The 24,064-nt window shown below is 38.1% G+C and overlaps 1 protein-coding gene across 1 annotated transcript; it reads right to left on the reverse strand.

Moving 5' to 3' along the window:
- Window positions 1-437: 437 nt before the first annotated feature.
- On the reverse strand, window positions 438-15,165 carry LOC148365895 (hyaluronan and proteoglycan link protein 1-like). The gene is made up of 4 exons (XM_088335127.1): window positions 14,915-15,165; window positions 4,873-5,214; window positions 3,648-3,950; window positions 438-1,104 (listed from the first exon to the last, which is right to left on the reverse strand). The coding sequence occupies exons 1-4, from the start codon at window positions 14,991-14,993 to the stop codon at window positions 815-817; spliced, it is 1,014 nt and encodes a 337-aa protein (XP_088191253.1). The 5' UTR covers window positions 14,994-15,165; the 3' UTR covers window positions 438-814.
- Window positions 15,166-24,064: the final 8,899 nt, after the last annotated feature.

The following is a 24,064-nucleotide window of genomic DNA, read 5'->3' on the forward strand; positions in this document are numbered from 1 at the left end:
ACCCTATCCCTAACCCAAGTTCCAACACTTACCCTAGCTCCAACCCTAACGCCAGTTGTAACCTGAGCTATGACCATAACCCCAATTCCATCCCTAAACCTATCTCCAACCCAAATCCTAGTTTCAAACCTAGCCTTAGCTCCAACCCTATCCCTACCTCCAACTCTAAACCTACCCCTAGTTCTAAACCTAGCCCAAACCTTCCCCAAATTGTAAACCTTATCCGAAACCCACCCCCACCCTAACCATAACAGCCCTAAAACCTCACCCTAGCATTACCCGAGGCCTAACCCTACCTGTATAAACAAACCTTTTGACCCCTAATTTGAATCCTAACCCTACCCTTATCTCTAACCCTATCCCCAAACCATAAACATATAATCCTAACGCTCAAACCCCTTCCCTAACCCTAACCCTAATCCTACCAGTTTAACGATACCTTCCCATAACCATCTTACACAAATCCTAACCCTACCCCTACCCCTATTCCTAACCCTACCTCAAACCCTAAACCTCTAACCCGAACTCTTTAACCCATTTAACGCTCACACAAGCTTAAATCTTTGTTTTGTTGAAATCAACCCAAGCTAGAGGTAATTTTAACCCAATGAGAATCATATTGAGTGCGGTTCCTGTCTTGATCTCTAACAGTTAAAAAACAAACTAAATGCTCACCTTTAATGGGCCTAATAAGCAACCCAAATGTCCAATTTCCCACCTGCCTCGAACGCAGCATTAAAGGTAGACCCTTTTCTAATTTTTATATCCGTCAAACCTCAGTACATTTTTTTCTTTTCCGTTTTTTGGGTGTCCCTCAGGGTTCGGGCCTAAAGCAATATACGCCGTAGAGCTTTTCTTGCTTGTCGGGGAAGCCCACGAAGCGCACGGCGGCCTCAGTGGGGCTGCAGTTCTTGCGGGGTCTAGAAATCGGGTAGCGGACGCTACCGTCGGCTAGCCATCCGGCATCGCAGCGGTCATAGCCTTCCAGTTTCCAGGCCGAGAACATTTGGGCCACTTGCGCTATCTCGGCCCCGTCGTCCACGCAGGCCCGAACCGCCTCGTGGTAGTTGAGTTTCTCAGGTTGCGTCAGCCAATAGAAATTTCCTGCAGGGAGCAAAGAGGGGATTTTGAGTAGGGACAATCTCGCTATAAATTGGAGTTTATGTCGGAACTGATGTGTTACAAATTACTCAGACAATAAAAACAGCACTTCAGTGTACTCTGCACGGCAATAAATTATGGATCGTGTGGGCTAAATGTGCTGGCCAGATGTATCTCTCACGGCTTTCTCCAGTTTTTTTCCCCTCTCATTTGTTTACAGTGACCCCTCTTTATGATGCTTTCACTTTATGGTGTGGAATAGAATGTTATTTGACCCCTTTTTAAAGCATTTTCCCCACTATATGACATCAACAAGATAAAAACTTACAGTGATTGCGTAGAATTATGTCATTAAGAGGCTTCTCTGCTATTGGTCGACATTATATATAATGCTGGTCTGCTATTGTTGTTTGTTACAACATAGTGATAAGGCTATTGGTTGAACTCTTCACAATGCCTTTTTGTCTTCATACAGTTCATTATCTTGTGTTTTTTGTAAAGAATTTGCGAGTTAATGAGATACAATACCATATTTTTTGCACAGTATTTTGTCCCATGACTGTGATGCTAAAAGGAGAAGCAAAACCATGATCAACCTAACCCTACTCCTCACCTGAACCCTCTACCACAGACCCCTTAACCCTTACACTACCCTAACCATACTTACCCTAACCTTCTAACACTAACCCTCTTAGCACAACCCGAACTGTCTAACACTCTACCACAAACCCCTTAACCCTTACACTACCCTAATCATGCTTACCCTAACCTTCTAAGACGAACCCTCTTACCACAACCCTGACTGTCTAACCCTAGAACCCCACACCTAATCATAACCTTGACTTACCTATCGTAACCCTCTAACTCAAACCCCAACCTTCTAACTTAGAGGTGGGCGACTCTGTCTTTGAAGGCCCCATATCTTTTACGTTTTCTTCAACCCAGGTGATACAAATTATCAGCATGTTAGCTAGCTGGCAGGAGCTCTTTTAGCTCTTTCAGCCGCTCTGCCCCCAAGCTCTGGAACTCATTGCCGCCGACTTCCGGAATTCCGCCACCTTGCCCACTTTCAATTCAGGACTCAAAACCCACCTCTTCAGACTTGCCTTTTCATGAACATCTGCCTCACATACCAACTGTTTTAACTAAACTGTGTTTGTATTTGCTCTTTAATACTTGCTTCTTTTATTCTCTTTTTACTCTTGCTTTATTGCTGTTTGGTACACCGTGTACAGCAAATTTGGGTGTCCTGAAAGGCGCTTTGAAGTAGAATGTATTATTATCCTTATTATTATTATTATTATTATTATATTAATAATACTGGTGAGTGTACTCAACAGAGTTAAAGAAAATAAACTTCCAAAAACATGCAGGATATGGGCCCTTGAGGACTGGGTTTCCCACCTCAGCTCTCACTCTACCCCTAACCCTCTAACATCAAACCCCTTAACCTAACTCTACCCTAACTGTACTTACTCTAACCTTCTAACCCTAACCCTCGGACACAGAAAGCGGGACGGATTCGGGAAGCTGAAAACCTGCGAGGGCCAACGTTTCAGCCTGTCATTCTTTGAACAGTCTTTAATAAATTCTCCCTCGTAAATGGTTCACAGTGCTTGGCGATCAGCATCGCAACCTCATAGCTCGCCTTTGTAGCATTTTCATTTGACATGCAAGGTCTTGGAAAAAAGCACTGCTGTGCCGTTAAAAACCCCTCATGTTGCTTCACTTTTTCACAGCGTTCTTTTCCAGTTTGCTTTTTGTAGTCAGCATGTTTTGTCTGGCAGTGTCTCTTGATATTAAATTCTTTGAAAACAGTCGCATTCTCTTCGCAAATTGGGCAAACACAGTTGTTTTGGATTTCAGTGAAAAATACTCAAATTTCCACTTGTCCTGGAAGCAGCAGCCCTCACGATCAATTATCCTTTTTTTTCCCTACAGTATCCATGTCGGAAATAGGGTGGGCTAAACCTTTCACAGATAGCTAAGGGCAAGGCGGCCAAAGACTAACTGCCAGATTTATTTATTTGTTTGGTACAAATTTATTTTGTGTTGCAGTCAACATTACGTATTAAAAATTTCATGACAGAGGTCGTGGGGGCCGGACTTTGGACATGCTCTAACTCAAACCTTCTAAACATACCCCTAACACTCTAACCATACATTTTCCCTAAACCAACCTTTTCCAACCCCTAAACTAATTCCCCTAACCCTAATACTACCCTAACCTACCGCTTTAATGTCAACCCTCCAAATCTACCTCTAACACATATCTCCAAACCCTACCTCTACCCTTACCCAAACCTTATAACCCTACCCCTCTTACCCTAGCCTTCTAAAATCCACTCCTAACCTTCTTTTCCGAACCCTAACCCTCTAACCCTTTTAAATTTGGAAGAAAAGTAAATTACTCTTTAATCGCTTTGATGTTTAAGGTTCCAAATCGACCCTCAATAATTCATTAAGTAGGAGTCCATTTTACCCAATATTTTATATTTTTCCTGTCTCAACCTTAAACAAAGAGAACAAAACCCCAAACTATTTACCTTTTAATGGGCCAGCGAAGCAAAACACGTCAAAACGGCTCATGAACTTGTCTCGCCTGCCGTAACTCCGAAGTCCGGGCCCGTCGGCCACGCCGCCACAGGGTTCCCTGGGCTTGGTGATAGGATACTGCACCGTGCCGTCTTCTAGCCAGCCGGCATTGCACCAGTCCAGGCCGGCCTGCCAGGCTTGGAATAGTTGCTCGAAGGTGGCCACCGTGGCATCCTGATTCAAACATGCCTGTACCGCCTCGTCGAATGTGTAGCTGTAGCGGCCCATGGGCGCAAAGTAGGGGAACACCACTCCTAGGCCGAAAACACCATCGGGAATTAGGGTATACAGAACGAGAAATAAAATCCAGAAAATTCCATCAAATGCTCGCTGTGTTTGTACTATAAGTCTATTTTGGTTTAATTTGACCATAGGATATTTTCCTAGTCTTCTTCTGAATAATTTGGTTACTTTCTGGTAAGCTTTGAAAGGGTACTGGTACTGGTTTAAGAAATGGGAATTTACCATAGGACATTCTCCCAGTACTCTTATGGAGCAAGTGTAATGGTACTGGTGTAAGCAGCACTGCAGGATTGATATCTGAACATTCACCCAGTCTTATTCTAAGTTGAACTGTTTTCAAGGAACTTCAGGGCCTGTACTGTAAGCAGGGGGACACATCATGCACTACAGGATTGACCATAGGACGTTCTTCCGGTCGTTCTGGATCATCCAAGTCCTTTTTCGCAAAGCCTGTAAGGGTACTGGTACTGGTTAAAACAAGGGGACAGATCCTTCAGTGCAGGAATGATCATAGGACATTTTCACTGTCATCTAATGGGTAAAGTACTCTCTAGCAAACTTCAGGGCCTGGACGTGGACTGGTCCAAGCAGGGGACACATCATGCAGTGCATGATTGATTATAGGGCATTCCACCAGTCCTCCTCTGGATCATACAAGTGCTCTGTACTTAACTTCGGAAGGGTAAAGTTACAGGTTTAAGAAGCGGGACACGTCTGGCATTGCAGGATTGATCATAGGACATTTTCCCAGTCTGGATAAAGTGCTCTCTAGCAAACTTTAAGGCCTGGACATATACTGGTTTAAGCAGGGGAACAGGACTATAACTGAAGGATTTGAGTCCTTGTAGGTGTAGTGTGTTACCGAAAAGAATTATTCACTGATTTTGTGTTTTCTTTTGGAGAAATTCGGAAATATATTTACAATCTATTTACCATCGTTTTGGCTGTTTTGCACCTCCAAGTTAATATCCTGTATGGTGTCCACCATCCCATTGATGATCTCGCAGCGGTACACCCCGGCATCCTCCGCGGATATGTCAGTAATCACCAAGGACGCGTCATCATAGTCCAGTTCCCGCAGGTAGACCCGATCCTCGAAACTCCCATAGGTTTTTTTGTGGAAGCCCATAGAGAGGAGCACGTCCTCATCCAGGTCCTCGTTTTCCCCCAGTTTGGTCCACTTGACTCTGATGCCCACGCCAAAGAAGCTGCTGGTCTCGTGGGGGAGGAGGCACTGCAAGGTCGCATTGCCGCCCAGTTCGGCCGACACCTTGACTGAAAACAAAAACGGAAGTGAGACAGGTTCGCACCAGCTCTGTCAGATCTCAGCGCTCTGATGAGTAGTTTAGAATTAGCTAAGCGGCCCCTGGCCTTCTCTTGGCAATAATAGGCCCCATATGGACCAGTGTACACAACCCCTTGACCCTGGCGGCGCCACAGGTACGGCACTCGAAACGGATGAGTAATTGGAGTCTGGAACTGCCGCAGTGTGTTTTTAAAGGAAATGACTGAGCTGCCACGTTTTGCTCTGTTTTGGACCATAGTTAGAAGTTATCTAGCTAGCCTTTGCTACACCCTCATTCTAAGTATCTTATTCATGATCAAATACTAGCTGATGGTAGTTAATTAACTTCATTTCAAGGACTAGTTCTTCCAAATTAAGAATATATACTTGTGTGCAATATGCAATAGAAAACATTTTTCTTTCATTATGGATATGTTTTTTTTATTATACTATAAGGAAACAGGTAAACATTGTAATATGAGACAAAATACACCTTAAATAAGCAATATTCAGTACACAGGTGGTAAGAATAGTCCAATTTGTTTGTGTTGAAAGCTCCAACTTTGAATTTACTCTTGCTTTAACATTGAGTTCAAAACAGTTAACCTGAGTTAAAGCTTTAACTCAAATAAAACAGCTAGATACGGGAATTATTTTCAAAGGGAAATTAATACAATCTAAGTGTGTTAAAAGTTAAATATTTGAAGTTTTAACTCTGACGTCTTTAACCCATGAGCTAACCGGGAATTTAAAGTTCTGAACCGGAGTTAAAGCTTTAACTGAAGTAAAAGAAACCTTGACACGTTAGCTGTAAATTAGTTTCAAACCTAGATTTACAAAATGTAAGTACTGTTAAAGTTAAATATTTGGAGCTTTTACTCTGAAGGAGAGAGTTAACGCAGGGCAATGTTTCAACTCAGGAGGAAAGTGTTGTTTGTTGAAGTAGTTTAAAGCTTTAAACCTGAGTTTACAGCGATAACCCTGAGTTTAAGGTTTATTTCAATTAAAAACAACTTGACACCAGAACTTTTTTAAACTCTTTATTTGGAATAACATTCCACTGAAACAATGGAATACACTGTATAAAAAAGACAATGCACACTTAAAACAAGTAATATTCCCTGCCAATGAGGTAAAACTATGTATTTTTTTAAAGCTTTAACCCTGAGTTTAAAGCTTTCACCACAAGTTTAAGCTTTAACTCAAATAAAAACAGCTTGGCACCGGAGCTTTAAATAAGCTTCAAAGCTAATTTAACTAAACTTTACTCCTGTATATATTTGTTTTACTTCAATCGTTTAAATTTGGCACTATTTTCTGTGCCCTGTCAAACTTACACGACATTTATTTTCTTTTTACCGGCACTTGAAATGATGGACAGTACAAAAGCAATCGGAAAAGCCGTCTGCACTTTACCACTTAGTCCTCACATCTGGACTCTCTCTTCAACGGGCACACCAAAAAATAATAACCGGAGACAGATTGAATCAATTTACAAATAATCTGCTCCCACGCCCCTTTACACTTAAATGATTAAGGCTGGAAAAACATGAAAAGTCTACGTTCATGCACTACTGTTCAACACAGACAGTTTTGCTTTTCCAATGTAATAAATAACCATTTTATTTATCAAATGAGTTGTCCTATGTCTGGTGGGTTCTTTTGCCATTAGGTATCTTTTCCTTTTCTTGGACAGTCTTAGATATGGCTTCTTTTTTGCCACTCTGCCTTGAAGGCCAGCATTTCAGAGTCCCTTCTTCACTGTAGATGTTGACATTGTGTTCTATTTAACCAAGCTACAAGTTGAGGATCCGTAAAGATTGTATTTCTCAAACTAAAAACTCAAATGTACTTGTCCTCTTGCTTGGTGGTGCATCCAACTTATCTTTCTACGCTGGTTAGAGCCTGCCTGTGCCTGTTTCACATGAGAAAAAAAAAATGTACGGTTTCATGCAGAAGTTCTCTTTTTCTGTTAATTCTGAAAGTGTAAAGACACCCACAAATATGATGCTCCAGATACTTGACCAGCTCAAGAGAAGGTTAGTTTTATAGCTTCGCTAACCAGCTAAACTGTTTTCAGATTTGCTAAAATCATTGCACAAGATCCTTGTAACGCAGTTAGCAAGCACAATGGACTATTAGAAGAACGAGTGCTACCTGCTGGAAATGGGCCCCTACACGCCTATGTAGATATTGCATTAAAATAGACATTTGCTGCTAAAATCGTCATTTACCACAATAAAAATGTATAAGGGGTAAATTTCTGACTAGTTTGATGTTATCTTCATTGAAAAAAGAGTGAGTTTATTTATAAAATAAGGACAATTCCAAGCGACCCAAAACTTTTGAACGGTAGTGTACATCAGGACTTTGTTACTTTGTTATTACACTGTTACTACTAGGCAGAATGCACGGTGAAATCTACGTAAAAAAATCCTGACAAAGGATCACTGTTTTCCATACCAATTCCAACCATGTTTTAAAGTTTTCTTTCCTTTCTCGGGAGGTGGGGCGGGGGGTTGCTGAAGCGCGACAAGAATGACTGAAAGGCTTTCCCAAGGCCTCATAAATACTCGACATGAGTTAGCGTTTGATGAGGTGTGCTCAAAACTGAAGCCGTTTTTAAAAAAATAAATTCATGGAACGGTTGACGGTGACGTCAAGGTTTTTTTTGCACCTGAGGACATTTAAAAATAATGGATTGGTTTAAAAAAAACATTTACAGCTGGGAATAAAAGGTTGTCCTTTAAACAGTGCCTCGTTGATGCACAGGCAACGTTACAGACTTTAAACGTATCACAAAATGTGTTCCAAATTTATATACACCATAAGTTTGTCGAGAAAATTAATACAGTAATGACCATATCATTGATGCAAAGACTATGTACTACTGATAAAGTTTCCCATTGCCTAATTTCTGTATTTCTGCATATTTATCTTTCACAAAGGTTTCAGATCATCAAACCAATATTACTATCACACCGAGACAACCTAAAGAAACACTAAATGAAGTTTTGAAAGGTTAATTCCTTTTATTAAGGCACAAACACATCAAAACCGATATAAAAGCAGTTGCCCCCTGAACTTAATTGCGACTTGGGCCACCTTTGGCAGTGATAACAGAAATCAAACGTATACGATCATTGGCATTGAGTCTTTCACAACGCTGTCGGGAATTTTTGGTCCACTTTTCTCAGCAAAACTGTTTCAAATCTGACATATTGAGGGTTTTCTAGCATGAATTTCCCATATAAGATCATACCACAGCATCTCAATTAGATTTAAATCCAGACTTTGACTTGGCCCCTCTGGAACATTTTGTTTTTGTTTTTTAGGCCATCTCAAGGTGGATTTGTTGGTGTATTTGGATTGTAGTTCTGTTGCAAGATCCAAAAGCGCTTGGGTTTGAGGGCACAAAGTGAAAACCAGACGTTCTCTTTAAGGGTCTTCTGGTAAACACCACAATTCATTATTCTTTCAACTACAGAAAGTTGTTCCGGTCCTGAAGCAGCAAAGCAGCCCCAGAACATCACACTGCCACCACCTCCACCCACTACTCCATTGGATTACCTCAAATCACGTCACACCAAAGGTAGATAAAATGTATTTTTTCCTCCTTAAATATTCATCTGTAATGTAATTTAACAATATGAGCGTATATTACACATGAGTAGGACTTACTTTTTAGTATTTTTCAACTTTAATGTTCTCATCTGGGATACTGGGGTCCAGAACTAAATAGGTTTCTATCCCACGCTATACGGCAATTTAACTTTGTAATCCCCACCTCAGAACTGAATATCCCGGGGGTCTACTTTAGCTTAAAATAAAATCGGTATTGGGATTCCTGGCTAACCTAGCTTCAAGTGTATGGCTGTGGGTTCATGGGCGTGTTGATAGTCAGGCTCCACCCATTTCCCCCAATATGACTAAACCCTCCAACCGTTTCGCCACTGGCCTGTTTATGTCAATACGACAGAATAATTAACAGCAAGCTCGCCTAGCAAATGTGGCACGAACCCACTTCGCTAATTATGATTCCGAGCACGCCGTGTTGTGAATAATGAGCACAAATATAGAAAGCCGGTACGAGTCTGTGACACAAGTGCGCCCTTAACAGGATTAAAAGCAGCCGTCACTTCATAATTCATTAGCAGGGAAAGCGAGACAGCGTCTGATCCAGTTACCTCGACGCTACGAATTTGGAACGAGAGCTTTTCCTGAACGAGACGTCGGCTGCTGTTCAGTATGCGGTGAGACTTGTTCGTCCGCCACTCGTTTATCTTAACTTGCAGCCTGTCAGGATGTCCGTTAGCAAGGCCGGCTAGTCAGGAGGCTATTGTTAACGCTCAGGATGGACAGCTCCTAAGATGAAGCATTTGCATTTGATACAGAATTTTCCTTGGAAAGAATTATTGATAGTATCTTTTTTTTAAAAAATTGGCTGAGAGGTAAGATCGGGCCCGCAAAATCCAGCCTGATCCAACGTCACTATTCTTTCTGCGTTCAACGAGGTGGGAGTAAGCGGACAAATCAACAACCACGGCGAACAAAAACACAAAGTGTCATGGATTCACACATTCATGGAAGATTATTTTGTAACGTACGGGCGAGCCAACATCACATCATTCATAACATGTTGCTCGACTTCACTGCTGTAAACAATAAGTGAAGTTCATTCTTAAAACAATAGTTACCTCTAGTGGTAGTTAACAATATTTAGATTCAGATAACATCACACAAAAAGCATTCAATGGTTGGAAAGTGAGGTTTTGGATTCGATTCATATTTTGGGCTGTTAACATCCATGAGTACTATCGCAAACACTAAGCACATATTTGGACATTTAGATGTTGAAAGGATGTCAAACAGATGTTTCTCTTGGTTGACAAGCTAAATTTGAAAAAAACGTACTTTTACGGATGTTGAAAAGATTACTTTTTGGAGACTATGTTCTGACCAGGTAAAGACAACAAAGACTATTTTTTGACTAAATTTGGTCCACTTTTGATGAGCTTAGAAACAACCCAATTTGGCCGCCGCTCATTAATCATAACTCGCCACCTTTCATGATGCCTGTTAGTGAGGCCGGCTTGTCAAAATTCTATTGCTAACGTGCGAGATTGACAGCCCGTAAGTCAAGGCACTGGTACAGGCCTTAAAATTACCATATTTGTTCATGTATAACATCTTTTTTACTTAAAGAAATATATCAAAGTGTCAATCGGAAAACGTTGGATGCAAAGGGAATCAAATCTGGGTCACGGCGGTGAGAGCGCTGAAACCTGACCACGAGACCACTCGTGATATGGATGACGTATGAAAATGCATTTTATTTAATCTCCTTATCACACAGTTTTTACTCAGAGTGCCAACAACAAACATTTAGGAATCGAGAAAACGAAAGACATGAATAAATGAAAAGAAAAGTACGATGAGGGATTGATCAGTTGAAAAATATTGCTAAACACAATCAGAAAAACCTTGGCTGCAACAGGAATCGAATCCGGGTCACGGAGGTGAGAGAGCTGAAATCTAAGCCCTTAAACCATACAATTATGAGATGAAAAGCCATTTGATTTTATCTTTTGGTCACACTTTTTTTTTACTCAGGGTGCCAGAAATGAATGTTAGTGAATAGAGAAAACAACATAAATAAAATCAAAAAAGCACGACGAGTGGAAACAACTCTTTGGTGTACCTGATTATGAATCGGATTTTAGGTTTATTTGTGTCTCTCGAGACGAAATTTATGTTACTCATAGTTTTTAGGTATTCATCCATTCCATTATCTGCACGACTTATCGACAGTACGGCGTCGGGCGTGCTGAAGAACATCTCAGTTAACTTCAGGCAGTGGGCAGGGGACAGATTATTTTAGGTAAAATCAGGAACAAAATGTTTTGGTTGGTTTTAACTTGTTTACTGGGATAGCATGTATTTTTGAATTAATGTCTAGTTATTTAGTAACTTCAAACAAATGTTACCTGGGGTAAAATATTTATTTACAAAACACTCGAAATTAGCATAGTTTTTTACGTATCATATAGAAATATTTTAAAATTGAAAAAAGATCAGCCATCACTGATAATTCACGCCTTTTACATGTATTAATTTTATTTTATTGTACTGAAAAAAAAAGGAAACTGAGTTGTTTAGTTACTTTTAATGACTGCTATTCTTTCCTAACAATGATTTTGATAATTTTATGTAGTATTTTTTTTGTATTATATTTTGTATTCTAGTATAAAAAAGTATTTTTTTTTGTAAACAAATCTTTGAATAAATTGTGCTTAATTCTAGCATAAATTTGCTTGTTTTACCCATTTGGGCCCCAGGCGCTGCTCAATGCTCTTGCTGAGATTTGATCTGCAACCTCAGTGGAAATGTTTAAAACTAAGCTTAAAACACACTTTTATGCTATAGTTTATGAATTATGTTGATGTCAGGAAGCTGTCAACCGGACATTCTCATATATTCTTACTTGTATTTCATGTTGATAATGTCTGTGTAATAGTAGTCTGTACAGCCCTTTGAGACGTCTTGTCTTTAAGGGCTATACAAATAAACAGGACTAGACAGCATTAAATTGAAAAAAAAAACCTTTACATCAGTAAAAGTGTCTGCCAATGTGGAAGCATTTTTTATTGTGGGGGAGTGTAACAAAAGATGTAAGTCATATGAGTCAGTCGAATTTCTTTTTCTTTCCCGGGTCAGTTGTCTCAGTCTCAGCTGTGCAAATTATTTCAATTTGAGCGCCCCTCCCCCTATGTACACAAATACTCGCCCCCTTCACTGATCACTGTGGGAACAATTCCCGAATTGGAACAAAAAAAGCTTCGGAACACCCAATGTTTACACTCCCACTGACAATTCAGACTAGTGCAACATTACTATAATAACCCTATCTGAGTCAGCAGTGGGTGCTGAAAGTGCGAAGAAACGCTGTTTCTCATGTTTCTATTTTGCTTGTATATTTAATTCTTAGGAACTTCTCTTTCAAACATATTTACTGTAGAATTTACAAGGCCAAAAATGATTCATTACGCAAAAAAAAAAACAAAGCAAGGTTGCACTTGTTGCAATATTTTATGTGCATGGAGAAGGGAAAAACAATGTTATTTTTTGTAGGACAAAGCAATGCTAGTTTACAGGTTAGAAGAAGAAACTAGTTTTTGATGTAATACAAGGTAAGACCTTTTTTTCTCTTAGAAAAAAGAGCTCTAGTATTTGGGTAAGCCAGTTTTAGAAAGAGAAGACAATGACGTTAATTTAAAAAGAACAAAGCGCTGCTAGTTTCCAGGGATAGAAGAACAAAGTAGTGATTGTAGAAGATAATGCTCATTTTTGTCTCAAACAGAGCTAGTTTCCAGGAAATAGCAAGACAAAGGCAGGAATTTTTGCGGAACTAAACCATACTACAGGCCAGGATACAAGAAAAAACTACAAGAAGATGGCGTTATATTCCAAGTTAGGTAGTGTTAAACGAAAAAAAAAAAAAAAACTAAGCTCTTTTTGTAGAATAAGCAACGCTAGTTTCAGGATAGAACAATAAATTAGTTGATTAGAACAAAACTCAAATTTTGCCAAGGTGGAGCTATTTTCCAGGAAAAATGAAGAAGATGGTTTTAGTTTTTCGTTGAACAAGTATATGCTAGCTTACGAAATAAAGACTAAATTTGTTTGGCCTGAAAATAAGCTAACAAAACACCACCCCAAAAACATGCTAGTTTTTGGGCACAGTTCTGAGGTCATGGGATCAATTACAGCTACCAGCGGAGTTTGCATGTTCTCCCCGCGCTTGCGTGTGTTTCCTCCGGGCACTCCGTTTTCCTCCCACATTCCAAAAACATGCATGTCAGGTTAATTGGCCGGTCCAAATTGTCCCTAGGTGTGACGGAGCAAGTGAAAAGTCCGTCTCTGTTTGCCTGTGACTGGCTGGCAACCAGTTCAGGGTGACCACTGCCCGTTGCCGGAAGATAGCTGGGATGGGCTCCAGCACCCCCGCGACCCTACTGAGGATAAGCGGTGCAGATAATGGATGGATTAATATTAAATCTACAATAGCTGGGCTTAACACAACCACATTAGTTCTCCCTTAACCACTAGGGTGGTAGGGGTGCAATTTCCTGCGGTGTGTCTTGGACTAGTACAGCCTGGTGGCGCCAATCCCTCTCATGGTCAAACATATTTCGCATTCTATGGAATTTTCTAACCACTGCACTAAACACAACCACATTATAAACATCTATTTTTGATTTAAATCATGCCTAAAATGGGCCAAAACCACAATTAGTTCAAAACTTAGGGGACCATCCTATTAGACATTTCCTGAGATTTTTTGAGAGTCTGACATTGACATTGAAACCATGTTAAAAAGATATCTCTCTTGGTTGACAAACTAAACTTGAAAAAAAAAAAATATATACAGTATATATATTTTTAAGACGTTGAAAAGACAACCTTTTGGGGGCTACTTTTTTTTATAACTTTTGGGCTAAATTTGGTGTACTTTGGATAAGCTGGACACTATCCACTATTTTTGGTCTATAAGTGTCTAAAACAGAACAGACCAGATTTAATTTATTATAGACGAAATTTATGTTACTCATAGTTTCTCCAACATTCTAAAGCCCTCGCAGACTCAGACTCGTTTTTAACATGAATTTAAGAGTTTTATATGAAAAAAATGCACTAAAATAGCTATTTCTGTTTGAAATAACGACAAGATAAGTTATTTTCACATGACAGCGAAAATGCCTGTAAAGAATAACCAACAAGAGAACAAACCAACCAAAGAGAATTAGTTGAAAAGCACCCTTACTTGGTTTTAAAGTTGAAAATAAACCCTGTCTTTTTGGGGATTACATTTAGATGAGGTAAACGGAACTATTACTATTTTTGACTAAATTCTGCCTATATTGGATATGCTTGATACAACATGATTTAAGACCCAATTTAATGAAGTCTAACAACGATCAGGAAGAATTTAGCTCAGAATCCAGTGTCCAAAACACGCCTTTAAATCATTGAAGACTACTTTTTCTGTCTTGTCTGTCTGTCTGTCTGTCTGTCTGTCTGTCTGTCTGTCTGTCTGTCTGTCTGTCTGTCTGTCTGTCTGTCTGTCTGTCTGTCTGTCTGTCTGTCTGTCTGTCTATCTATCTATCTATCTATCTATCTATCTATCTATCTATCTATCTATCTATCTATCTATCTATCTATCTATCTATCTATCTATCTATCTATCTATCTATCTATCTATCTATCTATCTATCTATCTATCTATCTATCTAAGCCATATATCTAGACTATGTGCTAAATTTTGACAAAGTTATCACCACGACTATTTTTGACTAAATTTGCTCCACGTCGGATGGGCTGAACGCAACCCAATTTTAGATGTCTATTTTTGGTCTAAATTGTGTCCAAAACAGACAAAAGGGGATCCAAAGCTCCTGCAGACTCTCGGGGCCTCTCCTGTTCCACATTGCCTCCCTGATTTTTTTCTCCGGGAGTCCGTTGGCAAAGCGTCAACGAGCTGCCATGTATGTGTTACATATCCCCCGGAAACCCCTGCCTCGGTGACCCTCTGTTCTTGGCTAATTAAATAACTTACTATCACTATTTCAAATAAGAGATACGTTTTTTCCTTTGTTTTTTTTTTTTACAAGAAAAAAGTGTCAATCCTACCTTTATAAGAGTTCTGAGTCATCTGACCCAAGATGCTGGAGAACAAGGAGAACACAAAGATGCACAGCAGACTCGTCATTTTGTCTCACAAAAGGCCCCTCTTTACTGGTTTTAGGGATTAAAATAAAATGAAAAGCAATGTTATTTCCTTTTTCCTGTTTTTTTTTTTTATTATTATTTTGTTTTCGTTTTAAATAATAGGTAGCCTCTTCCAGACGCCCCAGGAAAGTTCAGGCTCCTCGGAGGTTGCAGACAAGTGGCTTTTATTGAATCCTTGTACGGTGGAGACCACTCCCCCCTCGCCCATCTACATGCATGGTTCTATTGGGGCTCTTCTTTGGCACACACTTAGGAGCCCAAAACGGCCCCCACCTCCTTAATTCTGGCTGAATGGGAGACTGGGCTTGGCTGTTTCTCAACAGCCTGCAGCCACACAATAAATGCGCTTGTGTGGACGCGACAATGATGTGGAGATGTTGAAAGAAAGGCGTGTTTATTGGATTCAGTCATTAAGAAAAAATAACCACATTAGATTAGGTGTGCTGAGATAGACACACTCACATATATATATATATGACGGATAGATAGATAGATAGATAGATAGATAGATAGATAGATAGATAGATAGATAGATAGAGAGATAGATAGAGAGAGAGAGAGAGAGAGAGAGAGAGAGAGAGAGAGAGAGAGAGAGAGAGAGAGAGATGTATAGGTGTATAGGTAGATAGATAGATGGATGTAAACTGTAGATAGATAGATACTGGAGATGTATATATAGATATATAGATACATATAAAGATGTATAGATGCATAAAAGTATAGATGTATAGATAAATAGATGTTTAGATATATAGATGTATAGATGTATAGATAGATATACAAATGTATAGATGTATAGAAAGACAGATAGATTTATAGATAGATTGATAGGTGATAGATTGATAGATAGATGAATACTTTAGATACATAGATGTGGAATAGAATAGAATATAATAGAATATACCTTTATTGTCATTGTTACAAAATGGGTTAACATATTGTGACAACGAAATTGGGCATGACACTCAAGTTTCACACATTCACAGTGAGGTAAAAAGCCAAGAAGATAAAGGAACAGAGAAGATAAGGTTATAAAACAAGGAGGATAAGGCTATAGTTATAGTTTACATGATTTTTACACAAGAAATGTCGGCATGTAGAATGTTACATACAGTTGGTATCGTAATACAGTTGGTATCGTAAGGGTTGTGCAATTTTGCATTTGGTGCAAAAGTCATCATAGTGCAAAAAAATAGTCAACATATGCATTGGTGCAAACATAGTCATCATAGTGCAGAAAAAAAAAGTCAACATTGTGCAAGGTGAGCAGTAAACATAGTGCAGTCAACATGTGCAAGAACATAGACATGAGTACCATTTTACATTCATGTGAGGTAGTGTTTTTGCAGGAGTTTTTCAGTTTTTTGTGCGGTGTCTGTTTTGAGCAGTAAACAAACAGTGCAGTCAACATGTGCAAGAACATAGACATGAGTACCATTTAACATTCGTGTGAGGTAGTTTTTTGCAAGAGTTTTTCAGATAGATATAGTGTATAGATAATGTAGATGTACATTATGTATAGATGTATAGAAAGATGGATGGATTATTTTTCTAAATAGAAGTTTTATTTTATTTCTTGCGGTCAATCTATTAACCCCACTGAGGTGGCCTCGCAAAGGACCTCCATCATATTTTCCAACACAAAACTCTTTCTGGTTTTCCCCCTCGTCCTCTGGAGACTAGCGAGACGGATATACGTTAAAACGATAAACTCGTGCCAATATTTGCACGACCCCCTCGTGCAAAATATCCAATTCAACCCATGATGCAATTCTCTGCTTTTGTTACATCAGAGTCCCAAGTTGTATCCAATCGCGTTGTTATATATTTACTTAATTATAGACGGTAAATTCTGACATGTTCTTCTAATAAATCCAAGCCTTCAGAAATCAAATACGCGCCAGGTAAAAAAAAAAAATTGTAATAGGAAAACGTTCCCATGGCTATGGAGATGTATCAGTCATTCAACAGTACATGCAGATCTGGATTTTGATTTTTTTTGTGTGGTTTCGTCCAAACAATGGTATATACAATATTCCAATACAATATTGATGACCTCATATAAAATTGATGCAGCAACAACAATGATGGAGAGATATTTCTCAACAAACTGGAAATTAACATTGTATATTTTTTAAACTACTTTCGATCGTATCATAAAAAGTTTCGCAGTCATAAAGTATTCGTCTGGAATAGCCCAACATGTTATGGGAATCGTTTTTTGTTTCGGCTCGCTAAGATTTGGAAAGCAGGCCCATAATTCTCGAGAGACGACGATAAAAAAAAGAGAAATAAAGCATAAGAGCGTTTTTGGGTGATCGGAGACAAGTACGTGTCAGATGAAATATGTAGAAATAATCTGGTGGAGTCCTCTTTTGCCCTTTATCAGGTCTTTTAAGGTCTCAAGTGTTGTTTTGTTTGTATTGTTGCAGATTTTTTATTATATATATTTTTTTTACCTGTGCTTTGATAAAAACACTAGACCCAAAAATATAAATACAATTAGGATGATTAAGTACATTTAACTTATGAACAATACAATTAAAACACGAACCCTAAATAAAATTAAAAAATTCAAAGCTCGAAGCAAAACCCCAATTCTAAAATATTTATAATAATAAGAGATAAAAATAAAGTTACTGTATTGAATAACATTCTGAAAAATAAGTCCAACAGGCAAAAAGAGCTCAAAGTGAAAAGAAAACTCCAATCTCCTAAAGATAATTATTATTGTTATAGTAAAAAAAAAGTATAAATAAAATTTGAAAAAAATTGAATTAAAGTGAAAGCACCCCCAGGCCCTAAAAATTAACAATATTGTAGTAAAAAAAAAATAAAAAAAAATAACCAAATTGAAAAAAAAAACATGAATAAAACAAAAGTATAAAATAATGAAGAATACCCTGCTTACAACATGTTCCATCACAAATTCTGTCGAAGCACAATTAATTATTTAAATTTAAAAAATATTATAAATGATAAAAAATACATTTGAAAAAAAGCTTGAAGAAATAAATGAATACATAGGTAAAAAATAATAAATGTAATAGATATTAAAACAAATACAAAAATGGATCAAATGCTTGAAGCACTAAACACTAAAACACTAAAATATAGATATGAACATAAATACAAATAAAATAAAATGATAAATAATAAAGAAATAAAAAATAATACACCTGATGCTAAAATACCAATATTATTGTTATAAAAAAATAAAAATAAACAATGAATACAAGAAAAGGCAATCATTATTAATGACTAAAATACAAAAATAATAAGCTCAAAGCAAGAAAAAAAACATATAATAAATATATTTTTTAAGGAAAAAATTAACCAGGAAAAATAATATTAGCTAGTAGAAAAATAGAAATAGTAGAAAAATTGTATTTCCTTTGTTATTGTATGTGTTTGTCTTGCTGTCGGTCACCCCTCTTGAGGGATATGACCAAGGTAGATGGATAGATGGATAGAAAAATAGAACGAAAAAAAAAATGCTAATATAAAAAAAAAACGTTCACATTTAAAAATCAAAAATTTCATTTTAAATAAAAAAAAAATTAAAAGCTTGAGGCAAAACAAAAAACACCCAAAAATTTGTATGAATTTATAATTGAAACAATTAAAAATAAATAGGAAATTATGTAAAATTGAAATTATAATTTAATAAAATAATAATTAATAAAGTAAAGAAATATTTTAAATAATATGGTAAGAAAATCCCAATCCTACTTCTTTAATAATTGGGGGTGTAATTTAAAATGTGTAAAAGGTTCCCTTTCATTTTGAAAAATTCCTCCACAATAAGCATTTTTTTTAAGTATGTAAAAATCAACCTTTCTGCTTTGGTTTGCACGTCTTATAAGGACAAAATGTACCGGACGATTCGTGATGAATTGCGGATGTCTCGGGTCGAGATCTCCACCCAAAGCGTCTTCACATGTCCAATTCTCCAAGCCGTGAGTGTATTCGCAGCTGGCTAGCTTGTAAACTTGCTAACAACGAGCGGATCTGGGCCAAAACTGCAAACAGGGACCTTCGGGTCCCGCCGGATTCGCTTACGTCAAAACTTCCCAGCCAGCCTCCACACGGAGAAGGTGGACCACTGAGTTATGAAGCTCTCGGCCGGCGCCAGGCATGTGTTTCTCGTTATTTTCATCTGCTCTCCTGAAGACCACGAAGTAGTCTTAGCTGCTAGCAAGGAAAAGCTAGCAAAAGCTATCAGCCCCCCCCACATATTGCTGTATATATTTATACATAAATGTGTGTGTGTGTGTGTGTGTGTGTATATTTCAGGCTTCAAACTTGTGGATAAAAAAACTCAAACTGTGTTCTAAAAATTATGTGAGAAACAATCGTGAAGTGGAACCAGATTGTTTAAACATTTCATATTGTGCTAACATGTTGTGAAGTCTTTTTGGGTATATCAGAAATATGTGCCCATTCTTCCTTACGTAACAGTTACTTTGATCGTTTGTGAAGAGCATTTTTTTCAGGTATTTTCACAAATTCTTTGTAAGATTGAGACCTGAACTTTGGCTTGCCCATTTTAACACCTTTTTATTGTACGTTTTAAACAGTTCTATTGTTTAGGGTAGTTGTCCTGTTGGAGGGTAAACCTGTGCCACATTATCAGGTCTCTTGCAGACTCCAACAGATTTTCTGCCAGGGTTGCCCTGTGTTTGGCTCTGGCCATCTTCAAATACACTTCCTAGTCCCTGCTAAAGAAAAGCAACCCCAGAACATGATGCTGCCACCACAATGTTTGACAGTGGGGGTGGTGTTTTCAAGGTGATATGCAGTGTTACTCTTACGGTAAATTTCACACTTTACATTTAGCCCGAAAAATACAATTTGGGTCTCAACTGACCAGAGCAGCTTGTTCCACATGTTATTTTTGACTCCAATGTGGCTCCTTGTAAATGCCAAAGTGGATTTTTTTTTTTATGGTATTTTTTTTTGTAAGGGGCTTTTCTTCTTTCCACTCTTCCATGAAGGGCAGATTTATGATTTATGAGTTCAACTCATAGTTTTCTTATGCACTGATTGTCCCACCTCGGCGGTGTATGCCTGCAGGTCAGCCAATGTGATCATGGGCCTTTTGGTTACTTCTCTGATTAGTTTTCTCCCTGTTTGGGCCGAAAGTTTAGAGGGACGTCCAGCTCTCGGTTGGTTTGCAGTGGTTTTATGCTCTCCCCATTTTGACCCTACTGCTTGCACAGTGCTCCAGGAGATGTGTAAATGTTGTGAAATCTTCTTGTATTCCATTCCTGATTTGGACTTTTCCAGGAATTTACCTCGGACCTGCCTGGTGCGTTCTTTGGACTTTAAAAGTTCTTCTTTGAACCCATCACAGATCAGGTGCATTTAAACTGAGACACAGTTGCACTCTGTTTATCATTGTTAGTCATTTGGGTCGACATTGGATCATTCAGAAGTAATCAGGGAACTTCTAGAATATGTTAGCTGAGCTGAGGGGTACAGTTCTTGTTTACGTAACATTAACAGTCTATCGCATACCTGTCAACCTCAGCTGATTGCTTTCCTAATTAATGGTTGTAATTCCCCTTATTAAGTGATACTAAACCTGACCAGACAGACTGTGCAGAATACCATGGCAATATTAGCGATCTACGTTGACGTTGTCGTCTGCTACCAGTGACCGAGACGATTATAGGTGAAATGGGTTAAACAAGATCGAGCTTACGATAAATGAGTTTTCTCTTTTATATTTCCTGCACAAAAATTGTCATACGACATACACAATTTGAAATGATCAAAACAAGTTATAAAATGCAGAGGAAAATGACTCAATCGGCAGGTATGTGATCTCCATTACTACTATGATTTTTATATGATTTAGAGGACTATTTTTTGTGTAAATCATGTCTAAAACAAGCCGGAATTTGGTTTAGTCCATGGAGTCCTTCTCATCAGACATTTCCTTTGTGAATTTGCTGGTTAAAGGTGTGTGAAATATGTCTTCTTTGGTTGAAAAGCTAGACTACAAAAAACAAACAGCAAAAAAAACATCAGACAACTTCTGGGTGGCCAAGTTTTGACGAGGTAAAGTAACAATGACTATTTTGGGACTAAATTCAGTCCATTTTGGATGAGCTGGACTCAACCCAATTTTAGATATCTAGTTTTGGTCTAAATCATGTCTAAAACGATCCCAAATTTGATTTCGTTCATCAAACATTTCCTTTGTGACTTAGCTGCTTGAAAAGATTTAAAAAGATGTCTTCTTTGGTTGACAAGCTAATCACAGCCATATTTTATATGTCTACTTTTGGTCTATATCACGGTTTAAATGGAACAGAACCAGAATTAGCTAAAAAAATATAGCTTTTGGAGCACTTCCCATCAGACATTCATACAAACAGCTGGTCTACATTTCGATTTGAAGGTGAAGAACTCCTAAGGAGAAGTAGGGTTTTTATTACGGTCCTTAAAGATGACTCATTACACACTGGTAGCCTGATTGAGTCATCCATTTTCATTATTCCTCTTAAATTTCAAAAGTGTATGGATTGAGCGGTAGCACGAATGATGAAATCAACTATCCGTCCAATTTCTCTACGATTTATTAGAGTCACGGGTGAACTAGTCGACCCTTGGACAAGGTTGAGCTAAGACGCAGTCTTAAAGTATGTCGGAAGAATAAAAATGACTGTGGTTTTGAAATTTTGTAGTGCGGCACCACGCCACTAAGTGGCACCTATTATGGGATTGTGCCACTTCTTTCCTTTTTTAGCGAGGTACCTAATTGGTTAGGCCTAGCAATGTTCTTTGTTGTATGTATCGAGGGATAGAAACCTATGGTAATTAGCTAATGAGGTTTGAACCACGGATGGGTACCTTAGGTAAACATATTTAAATTCTATTTACATATTAAACATTAGAGACATGTCTTCAACCCACTCCCCTTTAGTGCTATTTTTTAATTACCTTCTTTTATATGATTTTGTTTTCTTCTACTTTTTAATAACTCAAAATACATATTTCAATTGAACTGAACTTTAGACACAAAATACTATATAGCAATAACTACCAGTATTGATAATAATTGCCCCACTCGTCTGTTGATTACGGCCATATTCCTAAACAAAGGTAGCGATTCCTGTGCCTTCTTTCCATTTCTTGATAACCATAAGTTTCCTTTCCATGGTCATCATGTTTTTGCTTTTTCCCTTACCATCACTTTAAGCTGTGGGTATAGTAAATAAATACAGTAAGAAAATGCAGTATTTTATTGCAGATTCACAATTTTTTTATGAACCACACAGGATTTTGAACTGAATGAAGAGAGAATGCATTGTGGGAGGGAGTTCAGCAAAAAGTATATCGGCATTTTTATGATAGCTTGACGCAAACCAATAGCACACTAGCATTTTATATGATGTCAACCAATAGCAGACAAGCATCTTAGAGACATAACATGTAATACAACACAAAGTTTGAATTTGTTGTCTTTGGGGGCACAAAATAATCAATTTCTGATGTCGTGTGGTGGGAAAATGCTAAGATGGGGCCCAAAGAAAACTCTTATTCCACAATCTAGGGCAGGGACGCTGTATCCAGGGGTCTTTTTAAATGTGGAAAATAAGTAAGTGGAGAAAAATGACATTTTTTGGTAAGATCTCCAAAGGCAATTTAAGGCACTGTTAATATATGTTATACTCTGTTAATAATAAATTATACACAAATACATGTTTTAAATATATTAATTTAATATACCTATATACGTTATAAACTTCGCAGCTATTTGTTAACCACAATTCCTCAAAACGACTTAATCCAAGTCCGAGCGAAAAACGCTAGTTTCCGCCAAAAACCCAGCACTTATGGTGTTACATTATCCATCCCTATCAGGACTTTTGGGGATTTTCTTTTTCACGATCAAAATGCGAAAACATACAGTAAAGAGATAACTGTACGTCTTTTGGCGTTAACGTCTGAATATTTTCCAGAGTACATCACTTAAAGTTGTATTAGACCCTGGCGAAAATATATCGTGCACGTTTTGTCATGGGAAAATAATATATCCCTATATTTTTATTTTTACGTCAGAGGCAGACATTTTTTGGGTCAAGACCAAGTGGGCGTGTCTGCAACAGCTGCAAAGAAATGTGGGAGAATCTGAACTCAAGTCCTCCGATGGCATTTTAGGCCAATTCCGAATTACCGTCAGCTGTCCTCTCTCAAGGAAGCATTATTTTACAGTTCTTGCAAAAGAATGAGTTTTGCACTTCTGAAATATTTGCCCATTTTTCCTTAAAAACAGGTCTCTTCCTTTCCTCAAGGTTTGATAGTTATCATTAGTGCATAGCATTTTTGAGTTTTTTTCACAAATAATCTACTCAAGACTTTGGCTTGGCCATTCTAACACCATTGTACTGTTAGTTTTAAACCATTTCATCGTCGATTTTGCTTTATGTTAATGCTGGTTGTCTTGCCGTTGGGTGAATCTGAAACTAATTCTCAGGTCTCTTGCAGACTACAACCGATTTTCCAGAATTGCCCTGTAACCTCAGAGAATGATACTCCACCACCATGTTTGACAGTGGGGATTGTGTTTTCAGGTTGTTATGCAATGTTACTCTTACGCCAGAAGTCACTCTTTGTATTCAGCCCCAAAAGTTCAATTTTGTTCCCATCAGACCAGACCACCACTTTCCATGTTATTTGTGTCTCCCATGTGGCCATTTGCAAACGCCAAACGGGCCTTTTTATTGTATTCTTTTAGAAAGAGTTTTTCTCTTGCCACTCTTTCATAAAGGGCAGATTTATGCTAAATACAACAAATAGTTGTCCTGTGCAGTTTGCCCCACCTCAGCTGTGTATGCTTGCAAGTCCAATGTGATACTGGGGCTCTTGGTTTCTTCTCTAAATAGTTTTCAGCCGGTTTGGGCCAACAGTTTAGAGGGATGGCTAGGTCTTGGTAGGTTTGCAGGGTTTTATGCTCTCTCCATTTCAATGTTATATCTTGCACAGTGCTCCGGGAGTAAATGTTGTGAAATCTTCTTGTAACCCATTCCTGATTTGAGC

This window comes from Urocampus carinirostris, chromosome 5, assembly GCF_059441175.1.
Source record: "Urocampus carinirostris isolate Australia breed hairy pipefish chromosome 5, RoL_Ucar_1.0, whole genome shotgun sequence".
NCBI classification, from domain to species: Eukaryota; Metazoa; Chordata; class Actinopteri; order Syngnathiformes; family Syngnathidae; genus Urocampus; species Urocampus carinirostris.